The following is a 19,199-nucleotide window of genomic DNA, read 5'->3' as shown; positions in this document are numbered from 1 at the left end:
TGTGCAGAAATTCATCAGACCCACTTCTCTTTTCTGTCTCAACAAAGTTAAGTGTTTCGTGGCCATAATGTCAGCTGAAGTACTGAAATTTCAGATGTAAAGGTTATAATCTAACACTGTGTGGGTAGGTGTCCATGTTCTTTATATATTGCTTTTAACAGTGGACATTGTCAAAATTTATACATAAGCTTCATTTTTAATCAGCAATCCAGTTTTTGGAGCACACAACTGTATACAATGCATTTATAAAGTTTAGTATTAAGATTTCCATTTGTGGGGCTAAGAGAAAATAAAACTAAACCTATTTCACCATGACAATGGGTTAGTGCACAAATCAAAGTAAATGAATACCTGGATTGCTAAAGCCCTGAACTCACACTTCACTACTCAGTGTCTAATCTTGCCTTTTACTAAATAAACGAATCCACACAGCCACATTCTAAAGGAAAATCAAGTGGAAAGCATTAATAAAATGGGATATACAGTGCATCTATTTGCTACATTTCCAGCTACACTGAACAGGTTGACTCAAGTATATATTCAGTAAAGCCTGTACTGTACTATTTCCAAAAAGATGGATAGCATACATAAGAGTGATGATTTTGGAAACAATGTTTGTATTAACATACCTTGTATTTTATGATGTGAGTCAGTGACATAATTACACTAATGGACACTGGTACACATACATTTAGTGTCCTTATATTTTATATCATTGGCTTTGATTAATGGAACAGCACAAAATGTTCTTTGCTTGACTGAGCAGATGTCCTAGAAATTGCAGTGTATTTTATGCATCATCTCAATCAAGCTTTTAAGAGTTCCTCTGGGAGCAAGAATACTGACCTGTAAAATTGCAAATACCTTGAGATGTTCCATCTGAGATATGATATAATTTACAGTATATTATTGTTACATAAGAGATTCACCCTTAAGAAACTATCCATAAAGCTGAATAAATATATTTCCTTTTCTTTTTCTGTTTAAATGATTACATGTGCATGTCTTACGTGCCAGTGGATCAATTGCTGAACCTTATAACGGAAAAATGTTTCAAATAGACTAATAAATAAATAAAGCATACCGAGCTGTCTAATGAAATTTTACACTTGAGGAGCATTTTTGTTTTGATGTGGGAGTGAATTAACTGTCTGCTGTGTGGGCTATCAGGGCTGCAAAGCTGCACATTGCACAAGCCTGTGTGCATTGCTGTTTGTGGCTTATGGCACATGTGCAAAATCTGCTAAACTAATAAAATAAACATGAAACAAATTGCTAAAGAGAGAGAAAGTGATGTGTCCCTATGGACATGCTCATGACAGGATAAGAAGCAGGGAGCTCTGTGTGTTCTGTGTGGCTGAAAATGCTGTTGTAATAGGAGAAAAAAGAGCTAATAAGTTCCCATGAGCTTGTGTCATCCATCCCGTCTAATGTGCTGTTTCCTCCCTGGGTAATACCACCACAACGGCTAAGCCCTGTGGGATATCACATACAGATGCATTAGTGGATTTGTACAGAAGGAATAACTTTCTCCACAGGAATTCAATTAATGTAAAAAAGAAAAAGAAAAAAAGGAAGAAGCCATTGCGGGAAATTAAAATCATAAATTTACACTGAAGCATACAAACTAGTTATATGTGAATAATATAACAGTGAATAATATATTTCATTAAAATCCAAATATAGAAACACAAAACCTAATCAACAGAAGGAAGAAGTAAGCATCCAGCTTTAAGAACTGAATACCAGATAAGAAATGCCTGAGCATCAGTTTATGTCTAACTTTAATGTACGCTAAAACCAATTTTACTGTAGAGTGTGAAAAACAGAAGACTGAAATAATAATATATTAGTTAGATTGCTTAGGCCGTCTTGGCGCAGGCTCTAGGTTGCTGATCGAAGGGGCAGGGGTTCAAACCCCACCCCCAGCAGGTTGAAACTGCTGGGTCCTTGGGTAAGACCCTTAACCCTACACTTTATACAACCCAGGCACTGCCAAGTCTAGTTAGAAAATAGGAGGGCTGTAAGAGGGAGGGCATCCAGTGTAAAATCTTTGGCAGATCTTGCAGATCAAATGATCTGATGTAGCGACCCCTAGCATAAAAGTGACAGTGTAAACGTGTAAAATTAATCAATAAAATAGAATAAAAATAAACTTAGATTGTTTACACATGAAAATGTACTTAGCAATGCCTTTATAACTAACCCTATATATCTTAGATATTTATCATATTAAAATCAAATGAAGAGAATTTAAGGGTCTGTTTTTCTGTATATCTTTCCTAAGGCTGAATTTAATACCTTTTCTGATAAATTAAGCAGGAAAATAATAAGATGGTAATGGTATTTGTTCGTTCTGTGCCTCACATTACTGATAATTAACCCACAACCCTGCCTCATCTTATGTACGCCCTCAACCACACTGGGTCATCTGCATCTTAATATATTCTTTTAAACTTCAAAGGTGCTTTGTGGACATTACATTTCTGCCTACAGGTTTCTAACTGATGGTAAGGTTTGTAATGATTATTTCAAGGAATTGCTCCAATGAATTATGAAAGGCATAAGGCCTGAAATGAACAGAAGAGTACATTTGTTAGCTGTAGCTTTTACAATAATCAGTGGCCACCGGCAATTGATGGATTTGCACTACAATATAATTTGCATAGTGCTTAAATCTAACATATATATTCCTTAATTTTTCTGAAATTGAAAGGTTTTTGGAGTGCTGACTCAAACGTCACTTCAAAATCTCCTATAGATGTTCTGATTAATCGCCAAATTAATAGTGATAGTTAAGGCCAAAGCATATGATTTACATAATTTTCATCAAACCCTTCAGTGAGATTTTGTACCCTGTGGATGGGAACATTACCAGACATTACAGACAAGTGGAGCCAAATCATGCCAGCACAGTGTTCTCCGTGATTACTGTCTTTTTCTTTTGAGAGTCATTTATATGCATTGATCATGTTATTATGCACTATGTGTAAAAACAACACTGAAATAACAAAATATTCAATTAATTTAAAATGTTTATTATGCTATTGGCCTCTGCAGAGACAATATTCCTTTCTCATGCATCATTACTGAAAATACAACAACAACAACAAAAAAGTAAAACAAAATAGAGAGATTGTTGTAGACCTGCAGCAGTCATAATAGATATATTAACTGAGCCAGCAGTGTATCCTTGTTTGCATAATCACTATCTACAAAGAATATATAATTACTGTATATTAATAATATTTTATGTAACTATATTATGTATGATGGGTAATAAACATGTATCACTCACTGTGTCAGTGGTACTGTATATCATCGTGTTTTCACTGCACTAATGGGTATCATTCCTTTACCAAGTGAAGTCCAGAAGAGATCTGTAGAAAATTAATTATAATTCTTAAGTATAAACACTATTTTACCTCAAAACCAGTGTCTCGGAAAACAACTCACCTTATGGACATTAGTAAAAGAAAGTTAAAGAAGTACATAAAAGTGTACTGACTGTAAAGGTACTAAGGTAATTAATTAAACTAACTATGGTAGTTAAATCAAATCCACAATACAATCAAATTGAAGGTTGCAAATAGAAAATAAGAATAAAATGTGCAAACACAAATAAAAATAAGGGAATGAAGAAATATAAGAATAAAAATATAAAGTAATAAAAAATACAACAATTTTATAAAATAAATATGTGCATGCAAAAATATGTAGAGATGTGTAGTAATGTAATGCTATAATAAACAATAATATTGGCATGTGGGTGGCAGCAGCAGTTATGATTATTAGACATCAAAGTATAAATATACAAGTACAGAGGGTCAATCTCCTACAGGAAGAGAGCAGTGGAAGTAGGGTGAGCACTAATAGCTGGGGTAGTTGTGTTAAAGGGGTTAACTTGCAATATGTAAAAAAGATTAGTCTGGGGTGTTGTCTGTTAGAGCCAGAATATTCTGTAGGAAGAAGCTCCTCCTCATTTTCTCTGTGTTGGCCTTCAGTGCTTTCAGGGAGCAGAAGTGCTTTCCTGGCTGCGACAGAGATAACTGTCCATCCCACAAAACACATTACTGTGTTGTTGTGAATAGCATGTGGCTGTATAAAGCCCCAAAATTTTGTGGGTATACTATTGACATACTAGTTATTAAAGTAAATAGGAGGTCAAATGTCACTTCAACTCTTGAAAAAAGAGTGACATTTGAGGACAAAAAAAGGTTTTGTCCTTATTCGTACAGGATATTTTTATTTTCATCCTAGTTAAATTTATTTTCTATTGTATTTCTTTTTATTCATATTTATTTCTTATCGTATTTATAAGCTTTTATTTTTTAAGGTCACGGGCAGTCGTATCTGCATTTCACTGCATATCGCACTGTGTATGACTGTGTATGTGACAAATAAAATTAAATTTGAATTTGAAAATGATTATTGACTAGCTCATTAGTTGAGTCTGGTGTGTTATATAAGATGCTACAGTGTACAGTACAGGGAGTATGATTGAGTTGAGAGCCTTCCCTTGGCACAAAGACATGGTGATTTCCCTTAAGGAATGATTATGCATGATTCATGTTAGGCAAAAGAATTCTGTAAGTGGGTATAGCTGAAAAGAAGTAAATGTTATGGATCGAAGTCTGTGTTATTGAAAAGCAAAAACAGAGATCATGGAACATTACTAGAGATTACAGTTAATTTGAGAGGGGCTCATATATTTGGATTTTACTGTACCAAACACAACTGTTGTTAACACTTTCTGTCCTGGACATGTTAGTCACTCTTAGTGAACTCATGGAAGATTTAAGTAGCTGATTAGTTCTGGTGTGTTGTGATTAGTTCATCTGGTGTGTGTGATGACGAGGGGAAAAAACTGTGGTTAGTTGGTTTGGTAAGTAAACAACCAGGAGACCCTACTGGAACAGTCCATCTATTTAAAAACAATAGAAATAAAGCCAACCTTCTGCAGAAGATAATAGTTGTTTTTCCATGGTCTGTTTCCTCGCGCGCGCCAACAGAGCTCCTCCAAAAAGCGCGTGCGTGTAAAAGGCTCCTGCCAGCGCACTGTGCGCGTTATTGAGCGCGCGCAGACTCGTGCCCGCTGCGCGCATCTGTTCTCACACTCGTGAGGCGAAACCTCGGGAAAGCAGCACGAGGACTTAATATACAAGCCAGCCGAATCTCTTGTATTTACATCTCGGAGGGGCTCCGGAGGGACGTCATGGATCCTCCAGCAGTGACCGGGAGCGGTTTTGGTGACCGTTATATAATCACGGACTATAATGACAACTTTACGGAACCAACTGGAGCTCTGTCGAACAGAACCGGAGAGCAGCTCGCGGCCAGCGAGAGAACGTTTATGATCATCGCCATCTCCGTCACGGCGATTTACTCCGCCATCTGCGCGCTGGGACTGCTGGGAAACGTACTGGTCATGTATGGAGTGGTGAGGTACGGGTCTTTTCTAGTGCACCACAAACAAACAAACAAATAAACCAAACAAACAAAAAAGACAGCAAGTCAAAAAGGCTAAAATAAAATAGACATGCACATTTAGTAAGATGAAGGGTTACTTTAAATTGTTACTCTTAACAACCAATTATAGAAAGAGCATCTGAGCATTCCGGAGATACAGTAGAACTGGGTTTAGAGGAAGAGGAAGAGATCGGCATTTCTTCATTGGACCTTCTTTTAGCTCTTTTGCTATATGCTATGGTGTTTTCATGTCCATCAAAACCCGTCTTTAATTATGTGGTAAAGCTGTAAATAAAAGTCTAAGTTGTCACAATGAGATGGAGTTGATACAAGCACAAATCCAAATTGCAAACCAGAATTTTAGATTTTTAGACCCAAGTGAACAGCACAAACATTTCTAGGCAGTGAAGATGAAGAAGTCAACAACACATCAGAAACTGATGCTGTAAAGACAAATTACAGTAAAAAGACTCAGAAATGCATAATAACATAATAACAATATCATCATACAAGTGATATAGGGATTCAGTAGTTTATTTTAAAATATTGAACAATATCTGGTACATATCTGGTCTGTTTTCAAAAAATGTTGACTTGGTTAGCATTCTGCTAGAAAATTGCCTAAATCACATACAAAAATGATTTATGTGACTAATTATTTTTATGTGTAGTGTCTTGCCTTCAAATAAAGCTTCATCACCTCTCTTTACCTCCCAGTGTAAGTCAATGTATAGAAGTATGTGTACGTATGTATGACTATTACACCTATTTTATACTGTTTAGTGTTGGTCATCCCTTTCCATAATCCTGGATATTATTACAAAGTTGTTGTTAATGCTGAAGCATTATAATTACTCTTCATTGGAACTAAGTAGCCTGAAACAAACTCTTAAAAAGAAACACAGACGAGTATTCCTCTCCAATCAAACTTTCCAATTCTCTGCTCTGCTGGTAATGCATTATTCTGATAGCTAGCATTCTCCTGGCATCCACCAAAACAGACAGACAGACAGACAGACAGATACTGAATTGTACTTCATCAGTCCCCAGAAATATGTTTCACTTGCTCCAGGATTTACTGGCAGTTTGTAATGACTGGCAAAAAAAAAAGTACTGGCACTTTAAAACACTCCTGCTAAATACATTATATTTCAATTAAACTAACATACACTTAGATGGGTTAAATAACTTTCGACGTGGCACCTTTGATTAAACCTACACATGTTCCAATTTTATTACTTATGCTTTAAGTGCTAGCTTTAAGTGCTAAGCATAAGTAATAATACTTATTACTAACCTAAGAAAAGATGAATAATTCCTGTTAAAAAGGATAAAACAACATGACAAACAGAAGACTTATGAGAGAAAAGCAAACTATTTTAAAGCTCAAAAAATAGCAAAAAAAATCAATCAGGGTCATTACACAAGCATTGGGCATAGTCAATAAAACAATTATGAAAACTAAATCTGACTTTTGGAGGGGACTGCAAAGCAATCAAAAAAAGCAAGTCCTCCAAGTGTTTTGAACATTGTGTAGATTTAAAGCCTTATTTTTGATCATTAATACATATTATGATAATGAACGAGATACTTATGTTCTCTCAACAGAGCCATTAATTAAACCTTCAAAAACATAATTAGAATGAACAGGAATCAATATCCATAAAATATTAAAGGTATTGCATTTTACATCATTTCTGTTTTGCCCTGAGACTCTAGTACACCACACATCTATTTCTGAGTTTTGAACTGATAGCCGTTATGCCTTGTTAAGACACTAATATTGCTCCTACATCAGAAAGATGTAATCATTTTGTAATGACACACAGAGGAGGGTGAATGCCTAATTAATCAGATGAAAGCTTGTCTTTATCGATTGCTTTATTTACAAATGAATTACTGGCTTATTGTTTACAGTAAGAATTCATCAATCCTCTTAGTTTTTTTATGTACACATGAAGACAACAATGAAATAGAATACATTATACATCCATTTCTCCATCCATCTTCAACCGCCTGCCCACGTCATAAAGTTTAAGTGAATCTGGCTTCTATTTAACATAACCTTAAAATTGGACAATAATTGTATTGAAATCAACAAATCAACAATTGTATGATATCTCAACAGGTACACTAAGATGAAGACTGCAACCAACATTTACATCTTTAATTTGGCTATGGCAGACGCTTTGGCCACCAGCACACTGCCGTTCCAGAGTGCCAAGTATCTGATGAGGACCTGGCCTTTTGGGGAGCTGTTGTGTAAAATAATCATTGCTATTGACTACTACAACATGTTTACCAGTATCTTTACTCTAACAATGATGAGTGTAGATCGCTACATTGCTGTGTGTCACCCAGTTAGGGCTCTTGAATTCAGGACCCCCGTCAAAGCAAAGATCATCAACGTCTGCATTTGGATCCTGGCATCTGCCGTAGGTATTCCAATCATGATAGTTGCTGTAACCGTGAGAGACAATGGTAAGTGCTTTCTAAAATTAATCTAATAATGTCAATTACAAGTAATAATAATTGTTTTATTTTATTTATAAAGCAGTAGAAGGTACATGGTTAATGTTTAAATCTGCATAAAAAGGAAACACGATGATACTGTATCTAAGATATTGTAGCGTTTTTACGCCGGAAAGGATGGTGGAGAGACGCGTGAGCTTATTTGCTGCCCAATGCAATGGCTGGGAGTACTTTATTAGGCACACACGCAGTCTAACAAACAGCATGAGCAGCACATTCACTCAGGAGCCTACATCCAATTCAGCGTCAGCCTGAACTGGAGCACATTTCACACGTCACACACCCCCACACACACAAACAGTAACCCACAGTAACCCACACTAACCCAAACACCTTTTCTCATCATGGTGAACTCACCGACATCCCCGCAAGGCATGGTGGTCGTCAGCCGCCGCCCCGCCCACGCCACACTGCCCCTACCCGAGCTGTGACCGTCCCTGGTCACCATGACGAACTTTGTTTCGGAGGCGTGGAGGCGGTCAGCGGTGGCCGTGGGAACGCCGGCGTCCTTTGGCAGGTAAGGGATGAACGCGAACATGGTCCTGAGGCGGTCCGGCCTCCACAGAGTTCGATGTTTCCCTGGCGTGCGGCTGGTAAGGCGCAAGACGGTCCCGGTGGAGCAAAACTCGTGCCCGCCCTGCCAACCACACCCGGTGGATGACATCGGAGAGCCGAGCTATTACCGTACAGGGGCCCACCCAGTGAGACACACGCCCGGCCGAGAGCCCCCTCCTCCTCCTTCCGGAGGAACACACCCACACCTGCTTGCCAGCAGCAAAATCTTGCCCCTGGCTGTGAGTGTCCACGCCCATTCGCCCCATAGGTGCCCCCACCCGAAAGTCTTGCAGCAGTGCCCGCGAGCGCTGGGTGGGGCCCTTCTGCCTGGCGATGAGCGGTTCACAGTTCAGCTGTGAGATCGGCGGAGCGACTGCTGGTGACGCTCTGGGTGATGCAGTAACACGGCTGCACGCTGGCCCGGACGGCTGATCACCACCGGAGGGCCTGGAGGACTGCACAGGGGGAACGTCCTGCATCGAGGGTTCTACGTCGACACGGCGCTCCACTCGCTCGCAGTACCGGCCATGCGCTTTGCTGCCCGGCCGGCGAGGTACAGCGCCGGTGTTAGCGCGCAGATTTCCCGCTCGGTCTGCTACCGGAAGTTCCGCCCCCGGGTGTGTGCTGCTAACCTGTTCGGCTGTGGTTTGGGTCCGAGCAACCTGGCTACCCCGAAGTTACCACGCAGAGTTCCGCTGGACAAGTTCAGCATCGCACCACATTTATCCAAAATGTCCAACCCCAAAACGCAGTCCTCCTTGACATTTCCCACAACGAACCCGTGGGAATAAGTTCGTCCACCCACCTGGACTCGCGCTGTGCGACACGCCCGTACCTTCACATAGCCCCCAGCAACGGTGCGGATGTTGAAGGCAGGATCAGGCCGTCGGCAAACACGCTTGCTTGGCCCCAGTACTCCAGAGCGCAGCAGCGAAACAGTGGAGCCGGTGTCCACGTGTGCCCGCAGTAAGACGCCGTCCAGCACACAGTCGATGTAAAGCCCCGCGGGGCTCCCTAATCGTCCCCCCGGCGCTAGTTTAGTGGCTGCTGGTGTACGCTGTCCCTCAGGCCTGAGAACGTTGCAGTGGTAGTCCGGCGGGGCCTCGCGCAGCGCCTCCTTACGGTCACCCGCGCCGTCGCTTCGCCGGCTGACGGCGCACGGAGCTGTAGCTGGCGCTTGCGCAACGTCCGCCTCCGCCCCGAACTCCAGTGCCGGGATTTTCACCTCGCCGCTCCGCGTTGGTTGCCGTGGTGTGCTCGCTTTAGCGCCGTCGGAAAAACGCTTCTTTCGGAGTAGTCGCTCCGCTACTCGGCGGCCCGCTTGGATTTTAAGAAGGTTCTCCGGAGTGCGCTCCAACCTGTTACTCTCCATCCCACTTCTGACACCAATGTAGCGTTTTTACGCCGGAAAGGATGGTGGAGAGACGAGTGAGCTTATTTGCTGCCCAATGCAATGGCTGGGAGTACTTTATTAGGCACACACGCAGTCTAACAAAGAGCATGAGCAGCACATTCACTCAGGAGCCTACATCCAATTCAGCGTTAGCCTGAACTGGAGCACATTTCACACGTCACACACCCCCACACACACAAACAGGGCCGAAGCCACTAACCCAAACACCTTTCCTCATCATGGTGAACACACCGACATCCCCGCAAGGCATGCTGGTCGTCAGTCGCCGCCCCGCCCACGCCACAATATCATACTAATGTACATGAATGGGAACAGTTTTCTTTTTTTTGGGAACAGGGTAGACACAAAGTAAATGACATGTATCAAGGGTTATCAAACCTTTTCTATGGTTTTGGGAATCCAGCGAACCATGGTAAAATCCATTATCCACAAATGGAAAAAACTTGGAACAGTGATTAACTTCCCCAAGAGTGGCCACCCAACCAAAAATACACCATGAGCACAACAACAAATCATCCAGGAGCTTATAAAAGAACCCAGCATCTAAAAACCTGCAGGCCTCACTTGCCTCAGTTAAGGTCAGGGTTTATGATTGAATAATGAGAATGAACCTGGGTAAAGATGGCACCCATGCAAAAGTTTTAAGGTGGAAGACACTGCTGACCAAACAAACACAAAGGCTCGTCTTACATTTGTCAAAAGAATTCTTGATTATTCCCAAGTCTTTTGGGAAAATTTTCTGTGGACTGATTTGGAAAGTGTGTGTCCCATTACTTTTGGTATAAAACTAACAAACCTTTCATAAAAAGAACATCATATCAACCATCAAACATAGTAGTGTGATGGTGAAGGCTGCTTTGCTTCAGGACCTGGAGGACTTCCCATAATTGATAGAACTGTGAATTTTGTGCTGTACCAAAAAATCCTGAATGAAAATATCCGTTCATCAGTCCATGACCTAAAGCTCTAGTGCACTTGGGTTATGCAGCAGGATACTTACCTGAAACACACTACCAAGCCCAATTCTAAATGGATCAAAAACACAAAATTAAGGTTTTGGAGTGAAAAAAGTGGGCCAAAATTCCTCCTCAGCGATACGAAAGACTCATTACCAGTTATCACAAATGCTTGAATGCAGTTGTTGCTGCCAAGGGTGGCACAACCAGTAATAAGATTTAGGGGCCAGGGAGGTTTGGACAGCTTTTTTTTATTTAATGAATAAAATTATTATCTAAAATTGAATGCACTTTTAATTGACATGTGTTATGTTTGTGTAATATTAAGATTTGTTTAATGTCAAATTTCCCACTTGTGGCAAAACAAATTTCCCACTTGTGGGACTAATAAAGGTTTATTGTATCTTATCTTATGATTTTAATCATTCAAGTGGGAAAAATATGGAAAAAAAATTCACAGAAGTATCATCATCTTAGCCATTTTAGGATTATGCGCATAACTGTAAATTAGGAAGGGTAAATAATTTACTCCTAGTGCTTAAATACATTTTTGCGAGACAAATTGAATTAAAACTGTAATCAGAAATTATTGTTTTAATTAATGGAACATATTAATAAGATACATTTTTTTTGCATTTTTGCTTATTGAAGACCTACATGTAAACACCAAGACTTGTTCATATAGTTACCTGGTTCCTGCTTGGTGTTAAAGTCTTGATAATGTTTTTTTTTCATTATAATTTAAAGACTATAAGCCTAAGTCAGGCCAGCCAAGACTCAAAGTTAAAGAAATATAAACTGTTACATCTGTAAGGATATTGTTATTAAACTTTCCATCTTTCCTCAGGTAACACCACCTGTATGCTGAAATTCCCTGAACCTGGGCAGTACTATGACAATGTGATGAAGATTTGTGTGTTCATCTTTGCCTTTGTGGTGCCTGTTTTGGTGATCTCAGTCTGCTATGGGCTGATGATTCTGCGGCTGAAAAGTGTACGCTTGCTCTCTGGTTCCAAAGAGAAAGACAAGAATTTGCGCCGCATTACCCATATGGTGCTGGTAGTGGTGGCAGCCTTCATCATCTGCTGGACACCCATCCATATTTTCATCATAATAAAGGCCTTTATAAAAATTGACCAGAAAAACCCACTTGTGGTCATTAGCTGGCACTTATGCATTGCTCTGGGCTACATGAACAGCAGCCTAAACCCAGTGCTCTATGCTTTCCTGGATGAGAACTTCAAAAGATGCTTTCGAGAATTTTGCCTGCCCTTTCGCTCTCACATGGACCAGCGCAGGTTTTCCCAAAATCGCAACACTATGAGGGAACCCGCCTCGGTCTGTGGCTTAGTAGATTCAGTGAGAAAGGCCACATGACTAGTCCTGGTCCAGGGATCACCAAATAGAAGCCAACACGACCTACAGTCTGAGTGGACTCAAATCTCCACTACTGAGTTTTGAGTCGCCCAGTAATTTTTTGTTAAAGATGAGGACAGTTAAAACTGAATTCACATAAGCCGTAACATATGGAATGGCCAGAAAAAGCTTAAGAGAGATGTCAGGTTCAGAATAAACTCTTGTTGATTTTCATATGACTTCTCAATGTAAAATCAACATCTTTTTGGACAAAATCATATTAGAATTATAGACCCTTAACTGTCAGCCCAATTTTTATTCAATAACGATATACTCTGATCAACCATAACGTTAAATCCACTGGCAGGTGAAGTGAATAGCGCTAGTTTTCTTGTTACAATGGCATCTGTTGAGTGGTGGGATTTAGTACACAGAATGTAAACATCAAGTTGATGTATTGGAAGCAGAAAAAATAGCAAGTGTAAGGATTTTAGTGACATTAAAAAGTTCAGGACATGGTCAAAGCATGTCCAAAACAGCGGGTTTAGTGGGGTGTTCCCAGCATAGAATGGTTAGTATCTACCAAAAGTGGTTCAAGGAAGGACAACCAGTGACAGGATCCGGGGCATTCAGTGTTACTGATATATGTAAGTGGAGCAAAGACTAGTATTTCTGGTATTTCCAATCCCACAAAAGACCCACTGATGCATAAATTTCTCAAACAAAGTTATTTGCCAAAAAAAAAACACATTGTGTCACTGCTTGCTCCATATCGAGCTGTGTGTATCTACAGACCTGTCTGAGTGCCTGTATCCCTGAGCATCAGATCTGGGCTGCAGGGCAATGGAAGGAAGTGGCCTGTTATGAGGAGTCATGTTGTCTTTTTCTGTGGATGATTAGGTGAGTGTGCATTACTTACCTGGGAAAGAGTTGGCACCAAGATGCACTATCATAAAAAGGCATGCTGGCAGAGGCAGTTTGATGCTCTGGACAATGGTCTGTTAGAAACACTTGGGTCCTGACATTCATTCATGTGGATGTTACTTTTACATGCATCGCCGAAAAACTGCTGTAGACCAAGTACACCTTTTAGTGGCAAAGTATTCCTTAATACTAGTGGCCTCATTCAGCAAAATAATCCTTGAACATTGGTAATAATTGAGAAACATTAGTGAGTTGTTAAGTTGTTAACCACTTGAGTTCGGGAAACCTGCATGCACTGGAGAATTGTCATCCTAAATGTTTGGATTTACTAATTAGGTGACTTCTGTAGGCACAGGATTTTATTAGAGTAAAACGGGGGCTAAATACAAATGCATGCCACATTTATTATTGTAAAAAATGTTATAAAACGTTTATAATTTTCCTTTAATTTCACGATTATGTGCCACTTCATGTTGGTCCATCACATAAAATTACAATTAAATGTAAGTTTAATTAATTAAAGGTTACATTTGTGGTTGTAACATGACAAAATGTGGCAACTGTTTAAGAGATATGAATACTTTTGCAGGCACTGAATGGGTATAATAATCAGGTGTCCACAAACATATTGCAGGCACAAACACAAAACATTCTAATAATTTATAAACAACCTATGGTCTAAGAGGTTTCATAGTTCCAGACAACTTGCTGTGAAAATGTAAGTTTATTTCTCATTGCTGTAAGCAGCTTACTGAAACATGCAAAGTGAAAAAAGTGAAACAGAGAAATTATGACTGACTGGAAAAATAGACTGTACTAAAAGAAATTAATCATAGTGAATCAGTGACAGTCTGAAAAATGTCAAAATCAATTGTGTAAAGAATTACTTATTTTTGGACTCTGGTTGATCCCTATTTTACTGTAATGCACAAGAGATGACAGAAAAGAAAACAAAGAAATACACCAACATATGCATAAACATTAAAATTGTTCATCAGAGTGCTTTTGGTAGTCATCTACAAACAAGCTCACAGAAAAATGAGATTTTCTGCACAATGAATTCTTGTATGCAAACTAGACTGCCACTATTGTTGTTGAGACTATTCATGTTTTGAGAAGACGTTTCATCAAATCTACAGTACAGAGAATGAAGAGAACAAAGTATTAATTTGCCAAATGTAGGCCAGACTGCAGAAGCGATCCAGTGGCTCATGCACGCAGTGGCACTTTGGGTGTCTTACTGTGGCTGAAGAGAAGGAAAATCAGCACAAGGCCACTACCTTCACAGTGACAGATGCAGGGCTTCATTTCAATAAAATCATTAAATTGCTGTAACTGACAATTTACAAAATTAGTGTTTTAAACTTAAAATTTCCTTTGGGCCACTTTGTTGTTAATGTAATACAATGAAAGAAATGAAGTGAATGTAAATGTTGGATGGAGGTAATTATTTTATTTACGTATTAATTGGTACAACAAATTTTGACATTTTTCTAGGCATTTTAATTAAAATTTAGTAAGATAATTAAATGGTAAGCTCATATTAATTAATTAACATATAACAATATAAATTAATAAATGTATTTGCTTATATGTTTGTTTAGCTAGCTATCTAACAGTGGAGATTTCAAAATCTATTTGTGCTATGTTTTGCCAACGTGGCATGGGTTTTTAGTGTGTTTCATTGTGAGTAGTCAAGCTTCCTCTGCCGACCATGTACAGCTTCTTTATAATGGCTTATTTGTCCTGCATCTACATTAGCAGGAACAAAATTATAATAACTTCAGTGTTGGCTTGATATTGTAATCATTTATATATGATATTGGTGAAATGTGTATTTTGTGATATAATGCATTAATTATTGTATAAATTACTAAAAAATGAGCTAGCTGTTTTGCTAATGTATACTTCTTCAAAGTAGTAGTTGTGAAAATAAATTTAAATATAATCCATGAACTAGTCTTTTTATGTTAACATAAATCCTAAAAATGACTGTAAGGACATCAAAACCACTATCTAAATAAATTTCAGATTACATCATAGGTTAATTTGGGGTGCTCTTTAAAACTGGTGGTAAGGAATTCTAGTTAGCAAAGTATCTCAGAAACTTGTGGTTAGACATAGGCTTTGTTCTAGCAGAATAGCTTATTACATTTAGGCAACGATACAATCATAATCAAAAAAATTTCTTCCTGCCCCCTTAAAAATTCACCATTTCATAAGCTGTGAAAGGTGTGAAATTTCTGGATTAAGAACCCTTTAACACATTTTTAAAAGGATTATGCTAAACCATCATATTTGTGGTCATAAGAAAAAAAATACTTATTAGTGAGGCCATTCAGAAAGGAAAAAAAAAAAAAGAGTATAGAGTATATGGATTTAACTTTGGAGCAATGGAAAATAATCATGTTGACCCTATTCTAGAGCAATGTGTCAGGATGAGAAGAGAAGGGCATAAAGCAAATTCCCCATCATGCATTGGCCCACTATACAAGCCTCTGGAAGCAGTGTTATGATCTGGGGTTGTTTCAGTTTGTTAAGTCTAGACACAGCAATGTTACGTGGCAATAAAATGAAGTCAGCTAATGACCTGAATGTACTTAATAACCAGTTTATTACATGTGTGTTTTTTCCAGGACTTAAATTGTAAGAGTGGTTCTGGGAGCATGAGAAATCATTTTCACACATGAACCGGACATCACGTCATGTGCTGTAATCAAAGCTAAATGTGGAGCTGAAATCTTTTTTGGCAAGGGAGGGTATTTTATATTTAAAAAAATTATATTGGTATAGAAACATGACTTACTGGGAGCGTAGGCATTTCAGTCAATTTGGTTGGTGACAACCTTAAAATACGGGGTTACATTTCATAGGTCATATCCTCACACAGCTTTTCAGACCATGGTTATGCAGATGACATGCAACTCATTTTCTCCTTTCCTCTTTGAGCCACTGGCTTGGATCTCATGTCAGATGACAGCTTATCAGCTGAAACTTAATCTCAGTAAAATTAATTTGCTGTTCAAGCCAGGTGATTCATTACCCTATAAGGATCTCATGATCTCCCTGGACAACAATCACACCACTTTTTCGGTCACTGCCCGCAATCTTGGGGTTATTCTCAACAATCAATGGTAATTTTCCTGACACATTGCTAACCTTACTCGCTCTTGACGATTTCTTCACCATATCAAAAGAATTTGTACATTTCTTTCCACACAGGCACTTTTCATTTTTATTTCAAGACTGGACTAGTGCAACTCACTCCTGGCAAGGTCTGCCTTTGTGCACCATTTGTCCTCTGAATGCAGCTGCATGGCTTGTTTTCAACCTTCGCACACCATTCCACTTCTCCGCTCCCTGCACTGGCTTCATATAGCTGCACACGTCAAATTCAAAATACTGATAGTTGCCTACAACTACAAAGCTAAAAACGGTCTGGCACCCACTTACCTCTTGGCTTTAATCATCCCCCCGACCAACAAAAAATAAAAATAAAACACTCGCCAAGTGGGTTTGACTTATGGTACTTAGTTGGTAACCTAATAACCATATAAGGATCTATTCAATGATAGAAACTTCAAAGCACTTGTCCAAGTTGCTCATGATAAGATTGTTTTCCAAATGCCTAAATGTAAATCAAGAACAGCAGTTGGCTCAGTCAGGTTATGAGATTTATTTATTTTTGCCTTTAACACCGCACTGATGGTTAAATCAAACACTGTCTGGTCATACTGTTGGCCAGCAAAATAGAGGTTGGTATAGTACACAACCATCTACAGTAATTGTTAAGTATACTGAAAATGAATGAATAAAAATTAAAGTTTTAGAATAGCAATAAAAACAAACAAACAAAAAAAAAAAAACACACATTACAAGAGAATAAATGTACTGCCATGATGCTTGTTCAGTCAGCCTGCATCAAGCGAGTTAAAGTACTAAATCCATTTTTAGTTTATCTAATGTATTGGTAATTGTATTCTGATTTTTTAAACCTGGTAGAGGACAGTCACATTAAATAAGATACCAGAAGGGGTTTTGCCTTCAAAAGGTCTGATCATAATTTTCTCAAGGACCTAAGTGCCTTTATACAAGAGAGCATGTCGGAGAGCAGAGCTGTTTTTGTCACAGAGATTTTATACATGTGGGTGAAAAGCAGCCTGTGAGAGAGACGGACACGACTTCAATGCCTTTCAGCAGTAAGGAATCACCTTACTGATTATACCAGAGAAAGCAAGACTAAACCAAACATCTTTCATATAATAAAAATACTGGTTTTAGCAAAATGATTTGAATCAGGGGAGACAACACAAAGCAGTATTGTGTCCTGCAGTCAAATTTTATGGTTTAGGAGTTCTTGGATAATTAAAAGATTAACTTGACAAAAAAAAAAAAAAAAAAAAAAAACATTGTGAGACAAAAATAGAATGTATTTTTAAAAATAAATCTGGGGAGAAAAATATAACTTAAAGTTTGTGTGTTCCTTCTAAAATAGAAACGCAGTCTGCTATAATTGGTGGTGGTGGGGACGGGGGTTCAAGTCAGAATCGGCAGGAAATTTGTCATCACATGAATAAAACAGCTCAAATACGTCAAACACAAATCACACCCACTTCAGGCATAAAAAACTATGATGATTGGTAGGAGCTGTAGTCAATACACAAAAATAAGCAAGTATAAATGAAAGCACCCAATATTACACTACAAAAAGTATACTTTGAAATAAAAACTCAGAAACCACAATTTACGCATTTCATGGTCATGGTGAGCCTAACAAAAGATTACTCGCAATGCATTTAAGGTACATACTGACAGAAACTGGTCAATTTATATTGTATTTGTAATTTGCATTTTGGTTTATCGGGAATGATCTGCAAAAAAATTGCCAATAGCATTGTAAGCAATGATTAAGATAGTTTAAGAAGAAAAATGCAAGGGTTTTCATTTTTGCTCTGAAGCCTTTATATTGTAAGGAAACGTAAAAATTAAAAAAAAAAAAAGGTTTTACCCTTTTCCAAAAAGTAACAGGCAGTATGTGTGAAAAAAATTACATAAAAATGACTGGTTCTTTCAAGGGGGCAGTTTGTTAAAATCATTAAGACCAAGAAGCGGTCAATACTGACATGGCAAGAGGCCATTACACAAAAAAACCACCAAGGGACCAAGCATAGCTATAGCTACAAAGATTTACAGCTCAGACGGAAAATGCTCTAAACTTCTAAATTTTATCAAGATCTTGCTTGGATAGGACCTTGAACCTTAAAATTCAAAAACGTTATTCAACCACAAGTAAATAAAGCCCATTCCTTTAAACTTAAAATAAAAAATAAAATAAAAATACTTAAATTCAATTATAAGAGTTTAACATTTACCTTAAACATTAACCAAAAAAGGTACATTTTAATGAGCAGCATGTATCTCAACAACTAAAAATGATATAAAACCAAAAAACTACGACTTGGGGAAATAATTCACTTCAACACAAAACGCCATTGTGTGAACTATAGATGAGCAAATCTGGGTTATACAACCCTTTTTCCTTTATAATAGCCCAAATCATGTAGCAAAAAAGCTGGATCCAAAGAGACTTGGCAAAAGCAGTCAGAATGCCTACTGATTCAAATTACAAAGACTTGTAAGACCTGGATCCAATGAAAGGATTTAAATCTGTGAATAGATTTGGATTTCTAATTTCTAGTGTGAACAGCGTGCGAGTGCCACCTGTAGGATGGAGAAGAGAAAAAAAAAAAGAAAAGGCACCATTTTATCCCTCATAAGTCTCAATTCAACTTGACTAACGCATGGCAGTTAATTATTTACTGAATCATTATTATTTAATAAATCATTAACTGCAGGGAAGTTAATGATTTAGTAACCGTCACATAAAAGAAACATGATTCATAACTGAATCGTTATTCCCCTTTACTGCACATAGGACATGGATCTTGACAGCTAAAATCCTGGGAAATACATGCAGGAAGACAAACACTGAG

General features: G+C 38.4%; 1 protein-coding gene across 2 annotated transcripts; it reads left to right on the top strand.

Moving 5' to 3' along the window:
• Positions 1–5,196: 5,196 nt before the first annotated feature.
• oprd1b (opioid receptor, delta 1b) lies at positions 5,197–12,752 on the top strand. 2 transcript variants are annotated; one of them, XM_053494604.1, is made up of 4 exons: positions 5,197–5,445; positions 7,598–7,731; positions 7,831–7,950; positions 11,774–12,752. In XM_053494604.1, exons 1-4 carry the CDS (start codon positions 5,216–5,218, stop codon positions 12,301–12,303), a joined length of 1,014 nt encoding a protein of 337 aa, XP_053350579.1. In that variant the 5' UTR covers positions 5,197–5,215; the 3' UTR covers positions 12,304–12,752. The 2 variants fall into 2 exon arrangements, with proteins under 2 accessions (XP_053350579.1, XP_053350578.1); XM_053494603.1 differs by having other exon boundaries at positions 7,598–7,950.
• Positions 12,753–19,199: the final 6,447 nt, after the last annotated feature.

The sequence above is a fragment of the Clarias gariepinus genome, chromosome 4 (assembly GCF_024256425.1).
Source record: "Clarias gariepinus isolate MV-2021 ecotype Netherlands chromosome 4, CGAR_prim_01v2, whole genome shotgun sequence".
NCBI classification, from domain to species: Eukaryota; Metazoa; Chordata; class Actinopteri; order Siluriformes; family Clariidae; genus Clarias; species Clarias gariepinus.
Note: the sequence above shows the minus strand (reverse complement) of the source record. Positions and strands in the feature narration are given on the sequence as shown.

Bases quoted from the DNA above. Each gene is read 5' to 3' on its own strand.
- oprd1b (XM_053494603.1), top strand. From the start codon at position 5,216: ATGGATCCTCCAGCAGTGACCGGGAGCGGTTTTGGTGACCGTTATATA. The intron at 5,446-7,597 runs GTACGGGTCTTT...ATATCTCAACAG, and splicing joins GTCATGTATGGAGTGGTGAG to GTACACTAAGATGAAGACTG. The intron at 7,951-11,773 runs GTAAGTGCTTTC...ATCTTTCCTCAG, and splicing joins TGTAACCGTGAGAGACAATG to GTAACACCACCTGTATGCTG.